Source organism: Stomoxys calcitrans, chromosome 1 (assembly GCF_963082655.1).
Source record: "Stomoxys calcitrans chromosome 1, idStoCalc2.1, whole genome shotgun sequence".
Lineage (NCBI taxonomy): Eukaryota > Metazoa > Arthropoda > Insecta > Diptera > Muscidae > Stomoxys > Stomoxys calcitrans.
Window position 1 is genome coordinate 229,378,311 of NC_081552.1, and position 23,780 is coordinate 229,402,090.

General features: G+C 35.2%; 1 protein-coding gene across 6 annotated transcripts in view; it reads right to left on the minus strand.

The window, feature by feature from the left end:
• The window catches only part of LOC106092437 (2-oxoglutarate dehydrogenase complex component E1), a 98,333-nt gene that overhangs the window by 25,881 nt on the left and 48,672 nt on the right, over positions 1-23,780 (minus strand). For 4 of the 6 annotated variants that reach the window (XM_059360863.1, XM_059360862.1, XM_059360866.1 and 1 more), the window contains exons 4-8: positions 20,820-20,999; positions 10,021-10,147; positions 2,184-2,262; positions 1,945-2,121; positions 762-1,865 (exon numbers count right to left, since the gene is read on the minus strand). In XM_059360863.1, the coding sequence (XP_059216846.1) occupies positions 762-1,865; positions 1,945-2,121; positions 2,184-2,262; positions 10,021-10,147; positions 20,820-20,999 (1,667 nt within the window). Of the gene's footprint in view, positions 1-761; positions 1,866-1,944; positions 2,122-2,183; positions 2,263-8,895; positions 8,999-10,020; positions 10,148-20,819; positions 21,000-23,780 lie in introns of all 6 variants that reach the window. The other 2 variants (XM_059360865.1, XM_059360867.1) reach the window with 1 other exon arrangement.

Sequence of the window (23,780 nt, forward strand, 5' to 3'; positions counted from 1 at the left end):
GGTTAAAAAATAAAGCTTTTATGGGCTTCAGACCCTTTATCGGCAGATCGGTCTATGTGACAGTTATATCTAAATATAGTCCGATCTGAACCATATTTGGGTCCTATGTTGGGAGGTCTTAAACTACTCACTGTTTCAAATTTCAGCGAAATCGGTTAAAAAATAAATCTTTTATGGGCTTTAGACCCTTTATCGGCAGATCGGTCTATATGGCAGCTATATCTAAATTTAGTCCGATCTGAACCCTATTTGGGTTAGATGTCGGGAGGTCTTAAACTACTCACTGTTTCAAATTTCAGCGAAATCGGTTAAAAAAATATAACTTTTATGGGCTTCGGACCCTTTATCAGCAGATCGGTATATATGGCAGCTATATCTAAATATAGACCGATCTGAAACATATTTGGCTCCTATGTTGGGAGGCCTATACCTACTTACTGTTTGAAATTTCAGCGAAATCGGTTAAAACATAAAGCTTTTATGGGCTTCATGCCCTTTATCGGCAGATCGGTCTATATAGCAGCTATATCCAAATATAGTCCGATTTGGACCGTTCAAGAACTTAACCTGCGTGCATCAAAAAGACGTATCAGTGCCCAATTTCAGCTCAATATCTAAGTTTTGAAGACTGTAGAGTGATTACAACAGACGGACGGACAGACACAGGGTCGGAAATTGATATTTCGATGTGTTCCAAACGGAATGTGATCCTGCGGTGGTGGGTATAAATATTCCCAAAAAAAAAAGTTCTTTAAGCCTACTTGTGAATAACAAATTCAGCAGCATTTGGTGGAGGAGCCGAGAATCTGTTGCCAATATGCACCAAAGTTTCTTCCTTCACGCCAGTGGGTGAGACCTTCAGGGGATCCTTGCCCTCAAAGAAACCAGACCAGGGGGAATCCAACCAATCCTTGTATTTAATGTGTGTCTCGGTCTTGGCCAATTCAAAGGCTTCTTCACAAATCTTTTCATATTTATCAGCCACCGACTTGACTTCCTCAGAGGTGCAGGTGCCCTCGGCAATCAGCCTATCGGCATAGATGTCCAAGCAGTTCTTGTGCTTCCTGATCTTTTGGTACATAAGAGGTTGGGTAAACATGGGCTCATCAATTTCATTGTGACCATTGCGACGATAGCCCACCAAATCGATGACAACATCCTTGTGGAAGGTATTGCGCCATTCGGCGGCAACACGGCACACATGCACCACAGCCTCGGGATCATCAGCATTGACATGGAAAATGGGAGCATTCACAACACGAGCCACATCGGTACAGTAGGGAGATGAGCGCGAGAAACGAGGATCGGTGGTGAAGCCAATTTGGTTATTGGCCACAACATGAATGGTGCCATGGGTGGTGTAGTCGGGCAAATCGGACAAGTGCATGGTCTCATAGACCACACCCTGGCCGCAGAAGGCAGCATCACCATGAATCAAAATAGACATGACCTTTTTGCCTTCCTGATCGCCACGATAGAATTGCTCGGCACGAGTTTTACCTTGGACCACAGGGTCAACAGCCTCCAAGTGAGAGGGATTGGCGACAACAGCCAAGCGAATGTTCTTGTTTGTGACACGGTTCAAACGTTCAATGTAGGTACCCAAATGGTATTTCACATCACCAGAGCCATCATCGGCAGCTTCCAGACCAGCAAACTGAGTAAAGATTTGATTCAAAGGCTTGCGGCAGACATTAGCCAAAGTATTCAAACGACCACGATGAGGCATGCCCATGATGACAGATTCAACGCCCAACTCGGTGGAGGCATCAATCAATTCCTTCAAGGCAGGAATCAACATTTCGCAGCCCTCAAGGCCGAAACGTTTCTCCGAAGAGTATTTCTTGGCCAAGAAACCTTCAAAACTAAGGGGGGGAGAAAATAAAAAAAAAAAAAATATTTTTTTTATAGCTATCAGTTGCTTGTTGAGAGTGTCCAACATACCCTGTGGCACGAGTCAAACGAGCCAAAATCAAACGTTTCTTCTCGGGCGAGAAATTCATAACTCCAGGAGTCTCGAATTGCTTGCGGATCCAGTTGCATTGCTCCAAGGAATTGATGAACATGAATTCAACACCAATCTTGTTGCAGTAGACATTTTCCAAGCGATTCAAAATTTCCCTGCAAATTGAAAACAGAAAGCTGAGCTTAAGCCCTCTTCAGAAAAATTTAACAGCTTTTACCTCAAAGGCAATTGTTTTTCATCGCCACCAATGAAAGTGGTGCTGGGCAATTTGAATTGCCTTTCCATGTCTTGTTCGCCTATAGTTGCATTTGTTTTGAAAAAAACAAAGGAAAAAGAGTAAATTTTTCGGTTATTTTAATTTTAATATTTATTTAAAGATTTTTTTTTTGTAATTTTTTTTATTGAAATTCGGAGGACATACATTTTTTACACTTTTGATAGACTTTCTTTTTATTTTCTTTGAAGCATGCTTTTGTTTTTTTTTTGTCATATAAAAATTTCAATATCTAAGGATACAACGAATTATAATTTCGTTTTGGTCTCTAGAATATGCATGCAGGGAAAACTTTAACTAAATTGAGTTTAAAACTGTTTTTGTTTTACATTAATTACAGGCGTGCCAATTGTTTTGTGTGTGTGTGTGTGAAAATTGTTCCAATATTTGTCTAAGTTATTGCCAATATTTGTGTGTGTATTCGTTTTTTAGAAAAATCGTTTTAAATTTGAATTTTTGTTTTTGCGTTCGGTTAGTAACGTATGTTTCTTTTAGACACTTTGGAAGTCAAGGAGAAACAAAGGTTTAGGGACTCATCATAATAATGCTTATTTTATTTACAATAATTATTATTAAAACAAAATTAAAACTGTAAGTCATTGACATATATATACGGGGGCTATATCGAAATCTGAATCGATTTTGATGAAATCTTGCATATATGTTAAGATCGGTAACAAAACAATCCGTACCAAATTTTGCACAAATCGGTTTAAAGTTGTAGTAACTACGGCCATTTAAGTGGAAATCAGGCGATACATATATATGGGAGCTATATCCAAATCTGAACCGATTTTGATGAAATCTTGCCGATATTTTTAGATCAGTAACAAAATAATCTGCGCCAAATTTTGTGCAGATCGGTTGAAAATTGTAGTAACTACGGCCATTTAAGTTGAAATCGGGCGATACATATATATGGGAGCTATATCTAAATCTGAACCGATTTTGATGTAATCTTGCAGATATTTTTAGATCAGTAACAAATCAATCCGTGCCAAATTGTTTGCAGATCGGTTGAAAATTGTAGTTACTACGGCCATTTAAGTGGAAATCGGGCGACAAATATATATGAGAGCTATATCCAAATCTGAACCGATTTTGATGAAATCTTACATATATGTTTAGATCGGTAACAAAACAATCCGTACCAAATTTTGCACAGATCGGTTGATATTTGTAGAAACTATGGCCATTTAAGTGGAAATCGGGCAATACATATAGAAGGGAGCTATATCTAAATCTGAACCGATTTTAATGGAATCTTGCAGATATGTTACGAGCAGTTACAAAACAATCCGTGTCAAATTTTGTGCAGATCGGTTGAAAATTGTTGTAACTACGGCCATTTAAGTGGAAATCGGGCGATACATATATATGGGAGCTATATCTAAATCTGAACCGATTTTGATGAAATCTAGCAGATATGACAAGATCAGTAACAAAACATTCTGTGCCAAATTTTGTGCGGATCGGTTGAAAATTGTAGTTACTACGGCCATTTAAGTGGCAATCAGGCGATACATATATATGGGAAATATATCCAAATCTGAACCAATTTTGATGAAATGTTGCCGATATGTTTAGATCAGTAACAAAATAATCTGCGCCAAATTTTGTGCAGATCGGTTGAAAATTGTAGTAACTACGGCCATTTAAGTGGAAATCGGGCTACACATATATATGGAAGCTATATCCAAATCTGAACCGATTTTGATGAAATCTAGCAGATATGGCAAGATCAGTAACAGAACCATCCGTGCCAAATTTTGCACAGATCGGTTGAAAATTTTAATAACAACGGCCATTGAAGTGGAAATCGGGCGATACATATATATGGGAGCTATATCCAAATCTAAACCGATTTTGATGAAATCTTGTAGATATGTTAAGATCAGTAACAAAACATTCTGTGCCAAATTTTGCACAGATCGGTTAAAAATTGTGATTATTATGGCCATTTAAGTGGAAATCGGGCGATACATATATATGGGAGCTATAACTAAAACTGAACCGATTTAAATGAAATTTTGCAGATAGGTTAAGATCAGTAACAAAACAATCCGTGCCAAATTTTGTGCAGATCGGTTGAAAATTTTAGTATCTACGGTCATTTAAGTGGCAATCGGGCGATACATATATATGGGAGCTATATCTAAATCTGAACCGATTTTAATGGAATCTTGCAGATATGTTACGAGCAGTTACAAAACAATCCGTGTCAAATTTTGTGCAGATCGGTTGAAAATTGTAGTAACTACGGCCATTTAAGTGGAAATCGGACGAAACTTATGTATGGGAGCCATATCTTAATCTGAACCGATTTTGATGAAATCTCGCAGATATGTTAAGATCAGTAACATAACAATCCGTGCCAAGTTTTGCACAGATCGGTTGATATTGTACAAACTATGGCCATTTAAGTTGAAATCGGGCGATACATATATATGGGAGCTATATCTAAATCTGAACCGATTTTGATGTAATCTTGCAGATATTTTTAGATCAGTAACAAATCAATCCGTGACAAATTGTGTGCAGATCGGTTGAAAATTGTAGTTACTACGGCCATTTAAGTGGAAATCGGGCGATAAATATATATGAGAGCTATATCCAAATCTGAACCGATTTTGATGAAATCTTGCATATATGTTAAGATCGGTAACAAAACAATCCGTACCAAATTTTGCACAGATCGGTTGAAAATTGTAGTAACTACGCCCATTTTAGTGGAAATCAGGCGATACATATATATGGGAGGTATATCTAAATCTGAACCGATTTTGTTGTAATCTTGCAGATATTTTTGGATCAGTAACAAATCAATTCGTGCCAAATTGTGTGCAGATCGGTTGAAATTTGTAGTAACTACGGCCATTTAAGTAGAAATCGGGCGATACATATGTATGGGAGCTATATCTAAATCTGAACCGATTTTGATGAAATCTAGCAGATATGGCAAGATCAGTAACAAAATAATCTGCGCCAAATTTTGTGCAGATTGGTTGAAAATTGTAGTTACTATGGCCATTTAAGTGGAAATCGGGCGGTAAATATATATGAGAGCTATATCCAAATCTGAACCGATTTTGATGAAATCTTGCAGATATGTTAAGATCAGTAAAAGAACCATCTGTGCAAATTTGTGCAAATCGGTTGAAAATTATAGAAACTACGGCTATTTTAGTGAAAATCGGGCTATACATATAAATGGGAGCTATATCTAAAACTGAACCGACTTTTACCGAAATCAATTGAGTTCGTCCTTGAGCCAAAAAGTGACATGCATGACGATTGGATAACAAATACAGCCCGTACCTTGATTAAAAGAATACACGGACTCACAGTCGGACATGGCTAAATCGAATCTGATTTGATCAGATCAGATCAGATAAGTCGACCGGTATAGGTATCAATGGGTCTAGCTCTTCTGCTTTTTAGCATTGCAAACATATGCACAAACTTATAATACCCTGTACCACAGTGGTGGTGTAGCTTATAACAAGTAAAAGCTTGCTAAGTTTGGCCTGGTCGAATCTTTGAAACCCACCACCATAGATTCTGCTAAAATATGGGAGCTATATCTGGTTATAGAGCTATTTGGACCGTACTTGGCACAGTTGTTGGAAGTCATAACGGAACACCGCATTTCAGCCAAATGGGACATAAATTGCGGCTTGTAAGGGCTTTAAAAGTAAAATCAGGATATCGGTTTTTATGGGAGCTATACTCGTACGAGGTTATAGACCAATTTGAACATTTGTAAGTACAGTTGCTGAAAGTCATAACGGAACTTTGCATTGTTGGAAGTCATTACTCAAGTCTTTGTTCCAAATTTCTGCCAAATCGGACAAAAATTGCGGCTTGTAAGGGCTTAAAAAGTCAAATCGGGAGATCGGTTTATATGGGAGTTATATCAGGTTATAAACCGACATGGACTGTACTTGACACAGTTCGTTGAAAGTCATTACAGAACATTACATGCAAAATTTCAGCCAAATTGTATGAAAATTGAGGCTTCCAGGGGCTGAAGAAGTCACATCGGGAGATCGGTTTATATGGGATCTATTTTTTAATCTGCACCGATATGGCCCAATAGCAATCCCCAACGACCTACATCAATATTAAGTATATGTGCAAAATTTCAGGCGGCTAGCTTATCGCGTTCGATTACTATCGTGATTTCGGCAGACGGACGGACATGGCTAGATCGACTCAGAATGTCGAGACGATCCAGAATATGATACTTTTTTGTTCCTAAATGTCCAAAAGTCCAAAAACTCATTTATCCAATTCAGGTTGCCATATAATACCTGAATTCCAAAATTCAAAGCTCTAGCTCAATCAATAAACAAGGTACCAAAAAGTACTAAACGTACTATTTTTCCCACATCCGGTACGATTTTGGAAAATGTTTCTCTCCAAATCTTATTTTTTCGAGACACTCTTAAAATTCTAGCCCCATCCGTTCGCGCTGGGTAAAATGCCACCATTTCGTACATTTTAGTACCTAAACGTACGAATATCACAAAATCCCGTCATATCGCGCGCCTATGACCAAAGACCCAAATTCATGCCAACTGGCCATTGATCAGTCAATTGGTTAGTCAGCCAATGCGTCAATAACGCGTCCTTTTTATTCATAGAGACAAAATTTCATCAAAATCGGACAACGGAATCGAGGATCAGGCGTAATGGGTTAAAATTTTTTGCTTTAAAATTATTTTTTGAAATTTTGTTTAAAGTAAAAATTTTTGGAAAATATTGTATAGGACATAAGCATTATAAAAAGACTTTAAAATGTTTATGCAAAATTTTGGTTTCGAAAAATAATCTCGAGTTGAGGTTGTCGTTAGAGAGTTTTTCGCTGCAAGTAAGTCGTAGGGCCTCCCTCGGGCCCTGGCCCCCATATAATCCGATCTCCCGATTTGACTCCTTGAGCCCCTGGGAGCCTCAATATTCATCCGATTTGGCGGAAATTTTGCATTTAGTGTTCTGTTATGACTTCCAACAAACGTGCCAAGTACGGTCCAAATCGGTCAAGAACTTGATATAGCTCCCATATAAACCGATCTCCCGATTTGGCTTCTTGAGCCCCTGGAAGCCTCAATTTTCATTCGATTTGGCGGAAATTTTGCATTTAGTGTTCTGTTATGACTTCCAACAAACGTGCCAAGTACGGTCCAAATCGGTCAAGAACTTGATATAGCTCCCATATAAACCGATCCCCCGATTTGGCTTCTTGAGCCCCTGGAAGCCTCGATTCGATTTGGCTGAATTTGCACATAGTGTTCTGTTATGACTTCCAACAATTTTACCCTGTACGGTCAAAATCGATCTATAACCATATAACTCCCACGCTAACTTTTGAAGGAGTAGAGCTAGCCGCTTGAAATTTTGCACAAATACTTCTTCTAGGTGTAGGTCTGTTGGGAATGTAAATGGGCCAAATGGGTCCATAACCTGATATAGCTGCTATATAAACCGATCTTGGGTCTTGACTTTTGAGCTTTTAGAAGGCGCAATTCTTATTCAATTTGGCTGTAATTTTGCACGTGGTGTTTTGGTATCACTTCCACCATTTATGTGAAGTATCGTCCAAATCGGTCCATACCCTGATATAGCTGCCATATAAACCGATCTGGGATCTTGCTTTCTTGAGCTTCTAGACACAAATTCGACTTGACACAAATTTTGTACAACGCCTTTTTTCATGGCCTTCAACATACGTGTGCAAAATGGTCTGAATCGATCTATAGCTTGACACAGCTCCCACATAAACCAATCTCCCGATTTTGCTTCTTGAGCCCCGAATCGGACTATAACTTGACATAGCTCCTCCTCCGTCCATATTCATTATTCTTTGTTTGCCTAAAAAGGGATACTGCGCATAGAACTCGACAGATGCGATCCATGGTGGAGGGTATATAAGATTCGGCCTGGCCGAACTTAGCACGCTCTTACTTGTTTTGTTTCATTTCGTTGGGCTAATTTTGATGACAGATATATGGAGATTATACAAAATTCACGCAAAATAATGAAAAGACACATTTTCACAGGTTTAGATGGAATTATTTTGTATACTTTTATTATTTGCGCAATGCTATTGGCCTTAATTATTTTATTTTTTTAATTTTATGTAACCAATATTTAACAATTTTAAACAAAAGATTCAATTTGTTCAGTAATTTGAAATTAAAAACGAATTTTTGGCAACAGCATAGACAAATATATCAGGTGTAATAGTGTAAACAAATTAAAAAGTTTTATTTCAACAAACAAAGCAAATGGTAACAACAAAAACAAAGAGTTTACAAAGAAAATATCAAAAAAAAAGGACAAACATGGTGAGAGAAAAGTCAAATTAGGGTACCAGAGTACATATTTACATGTTTTCGGGCAAACAAAACAGCAACAACAATTTATGCTAGCCTAGTAAAGGACTTTTGTAATAAAACAACAAAAAACAGTATTTGAGATTAAAAAACAAAACGGATTTTTACCACTGTATTTTTTTAAATACAAAATTTACAAGGGACTAAAGGAAAAGTAAAAGAAAGAGTGCAGGTGGTGGCTAATATTTAAAAAAAAAATTCATTTCAAGGTGTTTGAGGTGGGAAAAAATCTACTACAACCGAAAATTAAACTTACTTACCAAAATCGAAAGTGGCATGAATAACTTTAATTGTAGAGTTGCGAGGCAATTCAGCGGAATTGATTTCGAGGGGGTCGAGGTGAGCAATATTATGGCCTCGAATCTAAATTTTTTTGTTTACATATTTTTGCCAACAACATGGATTTTTTGATGGTTTAACCAAAAAATTTTTTTGTATATAATTTTTTTTTTGTTTTTTGAAATTTTTCATAATTTTGGCCCATTACAATTTTTGCCAATTCATCGGAGACAAAAGTGGTAGTAGTAGAATATATAGAAAAAAAAAGCAATAAAACAAAAAAGAAATCGTTTATAAGCATGTGTTTAGTAGTTACACTTTGTAAAAAAAAAATCAAAATATTACATAGTAATGAAATTTTGGCCAAAACAAAAAAATGTCTTAAAGAAAAATTTTGACAACAAAATGGTAGTAGAGACAAACACAATGTGATTGATTGGTTGGTGGTATGTACATACATTTAAGAATGAAAACTCAAATGGGGTTAAACTAGGTAGTGTAGTTTGTAAGAGAGAAGTACTGTAGATATATGAAAATTAGAAAAAAAACAACTAAAATCCAACAAAATTCTTGAAATGAAACAACAAAGGTGTTAATATGAAAAACTACTTGAATGTAATACCATACAGAGAGAGAGAGAGAGAGAAAGAAATAGTTCATGTCAATCATGAATATTTACTTTACAATACTAGGTGGGGGTTAAACACGTATTATCAACAATAACAACAAGAACGTAGATAACAACGTTAAACAATCATCAAGGATCTTATATTCTAAAATTCTGGGCATCGTTTGTCTATGGGGGATGTATGCTTTAGTGTAATAAATAGTAGAACTAGAAGAAATACAATATAACAACAAATTGCTATTCAAAAGCCTGCTAAAAGATTTTTTGTTCCATGTGGAATGAAAAAACGAATGCTGCCTTATTGAGATTTTTCTTTGATTTAGATTTTTTTTTAACAAAAACTCCGAATTTCATTTGTACTTGGTTTTTTTTTTTGTGAATTTGCGAAAAAAGTGTTGTTTTCTTAGGCAACAATTACAATTGTTCGATTTGGTTTTTTTTTTTTGGTTATAAAGGAAAAAGAGAAAAATTAAATTACCAAACAAAAAGTCAGAATGTTGGCGTAAAACATCTTCATTAGCACGACGTGTAAGACCATCTTTCCGGATCTTTTCTACTGTAAGAATTCCCAAGGGATCCAATTCCGAAGCCAAATGACCACGTGCCTATTTGTATACATATATGATTGAATGAATGAATGAATTCAATGGCAAATGTTCATGGAAGGGGGTGGGAGATACGGGGGGAGGGGTTTGGTAGCATAAATACATATTCTTCGATTTATGTTCAAGATGTTTGTACCAAATACAACAAAACATCCAGCATTAATTTGATCTTTGTCTTATTATTAATAACGTACATTTGTACATAACAATTATGAAATAATCAACAAACTTAGGTTATTTAAAAGATATGTTAAGTTTACAGGTTTTTTTTTTTTATTATTAGTCAACTATTTGTAATATCAAAGAAAATGATGTGACGCATTCTTTTAATGATTCTAGTTTTGAAGATTGTAATGTCTCTGAGTGAAGAAATATTTTTTTTAAAACTAAAGACCGTTAAAAAATAGTAAGAGATAGTTATATTTATGTATATAGATGTATTTATTTAAATCCGGAACCTGTTTTGCTTTTAGAAAGTCCAATTTTTGGATTTTTGTCTTAAAAATATACATGTGTTATATGCTTAGATATATATGAAACAATGAACCCAATTTATATGCGGACCTGTTCTTGGTTTGACTTTCCCCAACACACCACCGGCAACTTGGTATTATTACACATAAAATTAAATTTATTAAAAAAAAAAAATTAAAAAAAATAAAAAATAAAACATTAAAAAAAATAAAAAATTAAAAAAAAATTAAAAAAAAATAAAATTAAAAAATTAAAAAAAAAATAAAAAATTAAAAAAAAAAAATAAAAAATTATAAAAAAAAATAAAAAATTAAAAAAAAAAAAATTAAAAAAAAATCAATAATTAAAAATTTAAAAAAAAATTTTTGGATTTTTGTCTTAAGCTATAAAAATGGCAAAGTATGTTATACAAAATAAGATTGAAATAAAAAAATACAAAATTAAAAAAAAATTACTTCAAAAAACAATTAAATTAAAAAAAAAATTCATGTGTTATATGCTTAGATATATAGAATAATGAACCCAATTTATATGCGGTCCTGTTCTTGGTTTGACTTTCCCCAACACACCACCGGCAACTTGGTATTATTACACATAAAATTAAAGGGTGATTTTTTTGAGGTTAGGATTTTCATGCATTAGTATTTGACAGATCACGTGGGATTTCAGACATGGTGTCAAAGAGAAAGATGCTCAGTATGCTTTGACATTTCATCATGAATAGACTTACTAACGAGCAACGCTTGCAAATCATTGAATTTTATTACCAAAATCAGTGTTCGGTTCGAAATGTGTTCATTCACCGTAACGTTGCGTCCAACAGCATCTTTGAAAAAATACGGTCCAATGATTCCACCAGCGTACAAACCACACCAAACAGTGCATTTTTCGGGATGCATGGGCAGTTCTTGAACGGCTTCTGGTTGCTCTTCACTCCAAATGCGGCAATTTTGCTTATTTACGTAGCCATTCAACCAGAAATGAGCCTCATCGCTGAACGGTGAATGAACACATTTCGAACCGAACACTGATTTTGGTAATAAAATTCAATGATTTGCAAGCGTTGCTCGTTAGTAAGTCTATTCATGATGAAATGTCAAAGCATACTGAGCATCTTTCTCTTTGACACCATGCCTGAAATCCCACGTGATCTGTCAAATACTAATGCATGAAAATCCTAACCTACAAAGCTAACTCAATAATGCCTGACCGCCGATTATAGATTGTTTGATTTTGATTCATATATTCAATGTAAAGAACAAGAACAGTAATTTTGTAATTAAAAAAAAGGGCAAAGTATGTATTACAAAAAAAAAAATAAAATAAAAAACATAAAAAAAATTTCATTTATAAAAAAAAAATAATAACAAAAAAAGATATAAAAATTTTAAAAAATGGCAAAACATATTTTACAAAAAGAAAAAATTTAAAAAAATTAAAAAAAAAATTTAAAAAAAATGGCAAAGTATGTTTTATAAAAAAAATTTAAATATAAAAAATACAATATTAAAAAAAAATAATAATTAAATTAGAAATTAAAAAATTAATTAAAAAAGTTGAACTAAAAACAATTGAATTAAATTACAAAAAAATAACAAAAAAGAATTTAAAAAAAAACTTTGTATTATTAACAAAAAATTTAATTTATTAAAAAAAAAATAAAAATTAAAAAAATATATTAAAAATAAAACAACAAAAAAATAAAAATTAAAAAAAAACAAAAATTAAAAAAAAATAAAAAATCAAAAAATAAATGTTTGGATTTTTGTCTTAAACATATAAAAATGCCAAAGTATGTTATACAAAAAAAAATTTAAATATAAAAAAATACAAAATTAAAAAAATTACATTAAAAAGAATTAAATTAAAAAGTAAATTTTATTAAAAAAAATTGAATTAAAAACAATTAAATTAAATTACATAAAAAATTAAATATTAAAAAAAATTTTTAATTAACAAAAAAAAAATTTAAAAAAAAATCGTTTGTTGTTTTGGCTTAAAAATATGCACGTGTTATATGCTTAGAAATATAAAACAATGAACCCAATTTATATGCGGACCAGTTCTTGGTTTGACTTTCCCTAACACACCAGCAACTTGGCATTAACAAAAAATTTAATTTATTGAAAAAAAAAAAAAATAAAAATAATAAAAAATTAAAAAAAAAATAAAAACTTAAAAAAAAATAAAAAATTAAAAAAAAAATAAAAAAATTAAAAAAAATACAAAATTAAAAAAAAATAAAAAATTAAAAAAAATAAAAAATTTAAAAAAAAATATAATAATAAAAAATTAAACAAAAAAAATAAAAATTTAAAAAAAAAAATAAAAAATTAAAAAAAAATAAAAATAAAAAAAAATAAAATCAAAAATTAAAAAAAAAAAATAAAAAATTAAAAATAAAAATAAAAAAAAAAATTAAAAAAATTTAAAATCAAAAAATATAAAAAAATAATAATATAAAAAAATATAAAAAAATAAAAATAAAAAAAAATAAAAAGTAAAAAAATATTTTGGAAAATAAAAATAAAAATAAAAAATTAAAAAAAAAAATAAAAAATTAAAAAAAAAAATAAAAAATTAAAAAAAAAATAAAAAATTAAAAAAAAATAAAATCAAAAATTAAAAAAAAAATAAAAAATTAAAAATAAAATCAAAAATTAAAACAAAAATTAAAAAATTAAAAATAAAAATAAAAAAAATTTAAAAAATTTAAAATCAAAAAATATAAAAAATTAATGTTTGGACTTTTGTCTTAAAAATATAAAAATTGTAAAGTATGTTATACAAAAAAAAAATTGAAATATAAAAAATACAAAATTAAAAAATAAATAAATAAATTACATTAAAAAAGAATTAAATTAAAAATATTAAAAAAAAATTAAATTAAACAAAGTTGAATAAAAAACAATTAAATTAAATTACAAAAAAAAAATATTAAAAAAAAACTAAAAATTAAAAATTAACAAAAAAATAAATAAAATTTTTTTTAACTTAACAAAAAATAAATAAAAAAAAATAAAAACAATTTTTTTTTGGTTTTTTGGCTTAAAAATATACACGTGTTATATGCTTAGAAATATAAAACAATGAACCCAATTTATATGCGGACCTGTTCTTGGTTTGACTTTCCCTAACACACCACCGGCAACTTTGTATTATTGCACATAAAATTGCAAAGTTAACTCAATAATGCCTGACCACCGATTAGATTGCTTGATTTTGATTCATATATCTTATATATAAAAATCAATTTGTGTTTGTTTGTTTGTGTGTTCCTTATAGACTCAAAAACGGCTGAACCAATTATCTTGAAATTTTCTCAAATGGTGCATTATGGGCCCGTGGTGAAGGTGAAAATAGGGTACGTCCTTTTTTGATATCTGTAGGGGGAGCGGACCCTTCCCCTCTCCCTATTTTTCAAAAATGCCAGATCACGGAGATGGGTGCTCCGATTTAAGCCAAATTTCGTGTGCCGTATTATGCAAATTGCAAATTTTGCCCATGAACATTCCACTAAGGAACAGGGGCAAACTTCTTACATATCAATGAGTGCAGTCCGATTTAAGTTTGCTCAATGATAAGGGTCCTTCATTTTATAGCCGAGTCCGAACGGCGTGACGCAGTTCGACGCCTCTTTGGAGAGAAGTTTTACATGGCATAGTACCTCGCAAATGTTGCCAGCAATAGGAAGGCCGTCTTATAGTAACGTAAAAACAAAAATTTGGATCTAAATTTCGGATGGGGTACCTAAGGGGGCCGCGTCACACTCAAAACCTACCAAATATATATAAAGACCCATCACGACAATATGGGACTCAAAGGAAAGGTATTTAGGATTAGAAAACATATTTGATATCCAATTGTTGGACCAAGTGTTTGGGGGACCACCCCAAAACATCCCTAAATCGGACATATTTACCGACCATGGCAATATGGGACTCAAATGATAGGTAGTTGCCAGTAGAATGCGAATCTGATATCCAAATGTGGGAACAAATTTCTGGGGGTCCTCCCCTTCGCCAAAACATCCCCCAAATAGGACTTATTTACAGACCATGGCAATATGGGGCTCAAATAAAAGGTATTTGAATGTAGAATACAAATCTGATATCCAAATGTAGAACCAAGTGTTTGAGGGGCGCCCCTCTCACAAAAACACTTCCCAAAGAGGACAATTTTACGACCATAGCAATATGGGGCTCAAATGAGAGGTCTTTGGAAGTAAAGCACAAATATGATATCAATACTTGGGAAAAGTGTCTATGGGGCCACCCCACCCCCATAACACCACCCAAATAAGAAGTATTTGATGACCATTGCAATATGGCGCTCAAATGAGAGGTATTTTAGAGTAGAACACGAATCTGATATATATTTTCAGGGCCAAGTCACTGAACGGCCACCCCATCCCCCAAAACACCCCTGAAACCGGTCATATTTGCTGACTATGGAAATATGAGGCTCAAATGAAAGGTATTTGGGAGAAGACCACGAATCTGATATCAACATTTCGGACCAACTGCCTAGTAGACGTCCTACCCCCCAAACCACGCCCAAATAGGACGTATTTGCTCACCATGACAATTTTGGGTCTTAAAGGAAGTGGATCTAGATATTGATAGGTTTTAGGGCCCATACCCTAAACCGGACATATTTGCAGACTTTTGCAATAAGGGGTTTAAATGAAACGTATTAAATTAAAAAAAAAAAAACAATTAAAAAAAGTAAGAAATTTTTCTTACTTGAGAGACTAGCCACAATCCGCATAAAAGCCAAATAAAGGGTGATTTTTTTGAGGTTAGGATTTTCATGCATTAGTATTTGACAGATCACGTGGGATTTCAGACATGGTGTCAAAGAGAAAGATGCTCAGTATGCTTTGACATTTCATCATGAATAGACTTACTAACGAGCAACGCTTGCAAATCATTGAATTTTATTACCAAAATCAGTGTTCGGTTCGAAATGTGTTCATTCACCGTAACGTTGCGTCCAACAGCATCTTTGAAAAAATACGGTCCAATGATTCCACCAGCGTACAAACCACACCAAACAGTGCATTTTTCGGGATGCATGGGCAGTTCTTGAACGGCTTCTGGTTGCTCTTCACTCCAAATGCGGCAATTTTGCTTATTTACGTAGCCATTCAACCAAAAATGAGCCTCATCGCTGAACAAAATTTGTCAAAATTTGAACACATTTCGAACCGAACACTGATTTTGGTAATAAAATTCAATGATTTGCAAGCGTTGCTCGTTAGTAAGTCTATTCATGATGAAATGTCAAAGCATACTGAGCATCTTTCTCTTTGACACCATGTCTGAAATCCCACGTGATCTGTCAAATACTAATGCATGAAAATCCTAACCTCAAAAAAATCACCCTTTACAATCGATTCGTGGAGCGAATATAGATTCGGATCATTACCTTGTTGCAGCAAAGGTTCGCACCCGTTTGAACATGGCGAGGAAAGTGCGATCTGACACTGCACGGAATCTCGACACTGAAAAGCTGCAAACACAACAGATGGCAGCGGGCATCAATTGACCCAACTGCTTGATGAAAGCACTCCTTGTTCCGATGATGTAATGGCGCAGTGGCAAACTATTGCTGCATGGAAAATGCCGTGAAATCCATACTTGGGTATCGGAACCCTCCCCCAAAAAGTCCATGGTACGACCAAAAGTGTCGAGATGCTACTGAAGCCAAGAATGCGGCATATAGAGCAACGCGCCAGATAAAGAAGAGGTATCAGAAGAAAAGGAGAGAGGAGATACGTCTATTCCACAGAAAGAAAAAGGAAATGGAAAGACGTGAGTGTGAGTGAATTGAGATGTACAGGAGTCAGAATGAAGTCCGGAAATTCTACCAAAGAATTAAACATCAGACCGATGGCTTTGTTGCAGGCACATCCTCCTGCAGAGACAAAGAAGGAAATCTGGTAACTGACACAGACAACATGCTGAGGATATGGGAAGAACATTTTACAGAACTGCTAGTGTCCGACGTTGGCGGTGAAGAGGATACCGCAGAACCAATCAATGATTATGGTATAGAATGTTTACCTCCTAGTCAGAATGCGGTCCAGGTAGCAGTGACCCGACTAAAGAACAACAAGGCAGCAGGAGCCGATGGGTTACCCGCTGAACTATAAGTGGTGGGAGACACCTCGAAACTTGGTGTCAGAGATTTTAGAATGAGCGCAGATGATTGAGCTCTTGGAACGCTATTCTACGTTCGGATAGTGGAACAAATATTCTGTCATAGCCAATTAAAGAAGAAGAACATTTTGATGCTTCACAATATTGTTTACATAACTTTGCAATAAGTGTACATTTATGGGCTTATATAAAAACTGCATTGTTTAAAACCATATGGAATAGTAAGTTTCAGTGAGGCTTTACATGCAATGAAATTTGCTGGTGAATAGTAAATATATTAACCCTTTAAAGACAACCCGCACCGAACTATTGGGTTGCCCAAAAAGTAATTGCGGATTTTTTAAAAGAAAGTAAATGCATTTTTAATAATACTTAGAATGAACTTTAATCAAATATACTTTTTTACACTTTTTTTCTAAAGCAATCTAAAAGTAACAGCTGATAAGTGACAGAAGAAAGAATGCAATTACAGAGTCACAAGCTGTGAACAAATTTGTCAACGCTGACTATATGAAAAATCCGCAATTACTTTTTGGGCAACCCAATATTTGGAAATATTAAAAATCATTTTTTATGACAATTTCTTGAGTTAAGAATTCATATGGTTTTTCTTAAAATGTCAATATACTGTTAAATTTATAGTTATAAAAATAGTGGTTGTCATGAAAAACTGTGTTCTCTAATTTCTTCACAAATGGTTTTATGCATCAAATGTATTTTTCTTTTCTCCGAATCAACCTATGGTTGAGATATGGTTTTCATTTAACTATTTTATGAAGGCATACAAACTACTATGACTTTCTCCTTTTCACTACTAAACAAAATAGTTTTAAACTTACTTAAATACCATAAAATTGGATGTATTGAAGAAAATTTGACTAATAGGGGGTCTTCATCAATTTTTCATTAAATGAATTAATTCTTCATTAAATAATAGAGGGTGATTTTTTATCTATTATATTTTTGTCACCACTGGCACCACTGTCAAACATCTTCAGTTTGGTCTATAATTTAACCATGAATCGTCTTACAAATGAACAATGCTTGTAAATTTTTGAATTTTATTATCAAATGCGTGCACTGTTCAGAAAGTTCTTCACGTGCTTCTTCCATTCAGCGATGAAGATAATTTTTGGCTGAATGGGTACGTAAATAAGCAGAATTGCCGATTTTGGAGTGAATATCGGCCAGAAGCATTGCAAAAGCTAGCAATGCATCCAGAAAGTCGCAGTTTGGTGCGGTTTATGGGCTAGTGGCATCATTGGACCGTACTTCTTCAAAGTAGATACGAATCGTTACGTAACTGTGAATGGTGAGAGCTATCATGAGATGATATATAACTTATTTTTGTCCAAAATGCAAGAGTTTGACTTGCGTGACATGTGGTTTCAACAAGACGGTGCAACATGCTACACAGCACGCCTAACAATGGACTTATTGAGAGACGAGTTCGTTGAATATTTTATTTCACGTTCGGGACCGGTCACATGGCCACCTAGATCATGCCATTTAACGCTAGACTATTTTTTGTGGGGCTGTGCTAAAGCTCATGTCTATACAGTCAAGCTCGCTTCAACAAACCCATTGGAAGACAACATTTAAGCATTTATTCGTGAGATACCGGCCAAAATGTTGGAAATAGTATGCCAAAATTGGACTAAGCGGATGAAGCATTTAAGACGCAGTCACGGTGAACATTTGCATAAAATTATCTTCAAAAATTAATTATACGGTCCGTACTATGATTCATATAAAGATTTAATGCATTTTTCTGAATGTTATGTGTTTTTGTATACCCTTCACCATAGGATGGTGGTATACCAATTTCGTCATTCTGTTTGTAACACTTCGAAATATGCGTCTGAGACCCCATAAAGTATATAAATTCTTGATCGTCATGTCTTTCTAAGTCGATCTAGCCATCTCTGTCCGTCTGTCTGTCGAAAGCATGCTAACTTTCGAAGGAGTAAAGCTAGCCGCTTGAAATTTTGCACAAATACTTCTAAATAGTGTAGGTCGGTTGGAATTGTAAATGGGATATATCGGTCCATGTTTTGATATAGCTGCTATATAAACCGATCTTGGGTCTTGCTCTAGAGGGCGCAATTCTCATCCGATTTGACTGAAATTTTCCACGTAGTGTTTTGATATCACTTCCAACAACTGCGCTAAGTATGGTTCAAATCGGTTCATGCTTTGATATAGCTGCGATATAAACCGATCTTAGGTCTTGACTTATTGAGCCTCTAGAGGGCGCAATTCGAAAGCACGCTAACTTTCGAAGGAGTAAAGCTAGCCTCTTGAAATTTTACACAAATACTTGTTATTAGTGTAGGTCGGTTGAGATTGTAAATGGGCTATATCGGTCCATGTTTTGATAAAGCTGCCATATAAACCGATCTTGGGTCTTGACTTATTGTGCCTTTAGAGGGCACAATTCTCGTCCGATTTGAATGAAATTTTGCACGTGGTGTTTTGATATCACCTCCAACAACTGCGCTAATAATGTTTCAAATCGGCTCATGCTTTGATATAGCTGCCATATAAACCGATCTTGGGTCTTGACTTCTTGAGCCTCTAGAGGGCGCAATTCGAAAGCACGCTAACTTTCGAAGGAGTAAAGCTAGCCGCTTGAAATTTTGCACAAATACTTCTTATTAGTGTAGGTCGGTTGGGATTGTAAATGGGATATATCGGTCCATGTTTTGATATAGCTGCCATATAAACCGATCTTGGGTCTTGACTTATTGAGCCTTTAGAGGGCACAATTCTCGTCCGATTTGAATGAAATTTTGCACGTGGTGTTTCGTTATGACTTCCAATAACTGTTCTAAGTATGGTTCAAATCGGTCCATGTTTTGATATAAACCGGTGTTGGGTCTTGACTTATTGAGCCCTTGGAGGGCGCAATTCTCGTCCGATTTGACTAAAATTTTGCAGGTGGTGTGTTGGTATCATTTCCAACAACTGTGTTAAGAATAGTTCAAATCGGTTCATAATCTGGTATAGCTGTCATATAAACCGATCTTGGGTCCTGACTTCTTGAGCTTCTAGAGGGCGCATTTCTCATCCGATTTGGCTGAAATTTTGCACGTAGTGTTTTGTTATGACTCCCAATAACTGTGCCAAGTATGGCGTAAATCGGTATATAACCTGATATAGCTGTCATATAAACCGATCTTGGGTCCTGACTTCTTGAGCTTCTAGAGGACGCAATTCTCATCCGATTTGGCTGAAATTTTGCACGTAGTGTTTTGTTATGTCTCCCAATAAATGTGCCAAGTATGGCGTAAATCGGTATTTAACCTGATATAGCTGCCATATTAACCGATCTGGGATCTTGACTTCTTGAGCCGCTAGAGGGCGCGATTCTCATACGATTTGGCACAAATTTTGTACAACGACTTCTCTCATGACCTTCAACATATGTGTCTAATATGGTCTGAATCGATCAATAGCTTAATACAGCTCCCATATAAACCGATCTCCCGATTTTGTTTCTTGAGCCCCTACAAGGCCCAATTCTTAGCCGAATGAACTGAAATATTACACAATGACTTCTATGTTCATCATTCATTTATGGTCCGAAATTTTCCTATAGTTCTTAAAAAATCACCCTTAAAATAAAGCCAAGAGCTAATTTATTTCCCCTGAATTCATATTTAACAAGCATTTCTCTGTCACAGAGTAGTTTAAACTTTAACTTAGTCTCCATTTTGTTCAATACAACCCTTAAAACTTGTCACTAGTCACATTAATCCATCCATACACTTACATACATTGCACAACATTTATACAACGTTACAATAATATCTTAATTACATACACTATTAAATTATTCTATTTTATTCCATACCAGTTTTAATTAAAGAGTAATAGATAGAAACAATTAAAACTAAATTAAATTAAACAACAACTCATAAACAGTAGTAGATGTACAAGGCAAACGAAAAATACCCCATTTTTCTCAAATGTGAAATGATAATGATCCAAATAAAAATGAAATCTTGTATTTGTAGAATGAAGAAACATACCTGGTAGCTTCTGATAATAGCCTGCACAGCCAAATGATCGTCAATGGTCTTTGAGTCTGGTGCGGCACCACCTACACCAGCCATACCAGCATAAGCCGACACGGGCAATGAGTTATATTGTTGTGGAGCGAGATTTGGGGGACCGCAATAGGTGTTGTTGCGGAAATAGGCATCCCAAGACTGTAAGAGAGTATTAAAGACACAAGTTATAAAGCCATACATTTTAAGAGTTAAGAAAAAAAAATCAAAAACTTTTTTCGAATATCTTCTAGCTGCAAATCAGATAGCATAGCAAAAAACTTATAAAAAAAAGTTGAGCAAGCGTGTGTTACAATTCAAAACACTTTGACTGGCTTGGTGGATCATGATTTCTGATACACCATGTTTCGTCATCAACACCTTTGTCAAATTGATTAAGTTGCCCTACATACCCAAAGACTATAGAGTACGGTGTAGAGCACGCTTTTGGTTTTGAAACAGGGCTCAAAAGTCCTCTAACTCTCCTTAGCGCATTGAGAGAGAAGAAAGCCTTAATTTCTGCTATGCAAATTGCAAACTTTGCCCATTAACATTCCACTAATCAGCAGGGGCAAATTTCCCACTTATCAAAGAGTGCAGTCGGACTCAAGCTTAAGCACTATGATAAGGTGGCCACCTATTTATAGGCGAGTCCGAACGGCGTGCCGCAGTGCGACACCTCTTCGGAGAGAAGTTTTTACAAGGCATAGTACCTTACAAATGTTGCCAGCATTAGATGGGGAAAACCATCGCTAAAAATTTTTTCTGATGGTCTCACCAGGACTCGAACCCAGGCGTTTAGCGTCATAGGCGGACATGCTAATCTCTGCGATACGAACTGATCATCAATGCTAAGAACTACAAAACACATCAACATTGCCAAACAAAGTATAAACAAGTAAAAGCGTGAGAAGTTCGGCCGGACCGAATCTTATATACCCTCCACCATGGATCGCATTTGTCGAGTTCTTTTTCCGGCATCTCTTCTTAGGCAAAACAAAGGATATAAGAAAATATTTGCTCTGCTATAAGAGCGATATCAAGATATGGTCGGGTTTGGACCACAATTCAATTATATGTTGGAGACCTGTGTAAAATGTCATCCAATTCGAATAAGAATTACGCCCTTTGGGGGCTCAAGAAGTAAAATAGAGAGATCGATTTATATGGGAGCTGTATCGGGCTATAGACCGATTTAGACCATGATAAACACGTATATTGATGGTCACGAGGGAATCCGTCGTACAAAATTTCAGGCAAATCGGATAATAATTGCGCCCTCAAGAAGCTCAAGAAGTCAAGTCCCCAGATCTGTTTATATGACAGCTATATCAGGTTATGAACCAATTTGAACCATACTTGGCACAGTTGTTGGATATCATAACAAAATACAACGTGCGAAATTTCATTCCAATCGGATAAGAATTGCACACTCCAGTGGCTCAAGAAGTCAAGACCCAAGATCGGTTTATATGCCAGCTATATCAGATTATGGACCGATTTGAACCATACTTGGCACAGTTGTTGCATATCATAACAAAATACTACGTGCAAAATTTCATCCCAATCGGATAAGAATTGCGCCCTCAAGAAGCTCAAGAAGTCAAGACCCAAGATCGGTTTATATGGCAGTTATATCAGATTATGGACCGATTTGAACCATACTTGGTACAGTTGTTGCATATCATAACAAAATACTACGTGCAATCGGATAAGAATTGCGCACTCTAGAGGCCCAAGTTCGGTTTATATGGCAGCTATATCAAAACATGGACCGATATGGCCCATTTACAATACCAACTGAACTACACTAATAAAAAGTATTTGTGCAGTTAGCGTGCTTTCGACAGACAGGCGGAAGGGCGGCCGGACGGACATGGCTAGATCGACATAAAATGTCGCGACGATCAAGAATATATATACTTTATGGGGTCTCAGACGAATATTTATGGGGTCTCAGACGATATTTTCGTCATTCTGTTTGTAACTGAATGACGAAATTAGTATACCCCCCATCCTATGGTGGAGGGTATAAAAATGATGGACAAAACGATTTTAACGGTGATTTTCTTGAACCTTTACAAAAGTCCAGAAAGGCAAGTGAATTGAAGTGTTGAAGATGATAAAGGGGAGCTACGTCTTCCCCTTTTCCATAACTCCATCATCGCAGATCTGCATATACTGTTCAGTGCGATGTTGGTGATTGTTGTTGTTGTGGCAGTTTGTTGTGTTCTATCTTTCGTCCGCTTGATTCTGTTGAGTGTCAAGACCCAGGATCTCTGCGACTAAGATGGGGTGCGTCCACAGAGATCTGGGTCTGAGTCGAGTGGGTTTGGCCGGGCAGTTAAACAGGTGACGTGTATCGTGCGGTCTCTGGTTACAATCGGGGCACGTCTGCATCAATCCTTGCTCTGTAGGAGTTGAGGCGGCTACATCTGCCTGAACGTAATTGAGCCAGAACTACTCTGGTTTGCCGGGGGAGGTCGATTTCTTCGGGTGCAATGGGTGGCGGTCGTTCTCCAAGGACTACATTCACCAGGTAGCCTATTACCGCATCTGCTACCGTGTAAGCATGAATGTTGTCTAGACCTGATTGATATGCCGCTTGATCTAGAGGTTCTCTCTTGTAGCGCTGCACCTCACGCTCTAGATCATGTAGATCTAACTTAAGGCTTCTGGGCGGTGGATATCTATTCACAAGATGATGATTTGGATGGTTTCTGCGATTACAGCCCAACAGGTATTGCTTAGGCAGCTTCTTCGCACTGGTAGGATCTTTGTCTCCTGATAGAGGTGGTCCACATGGGAACTGAGGAGACAGCCCGTCGAAGTTCAGAGGGCGACATTCTGACAGATATGAATATTATTCCACTGCGTGTCACAAAGTTGACGAGACCACACTGGCGTTACCACAGACCGGCCAATTGCTTTGTACATGGTCAA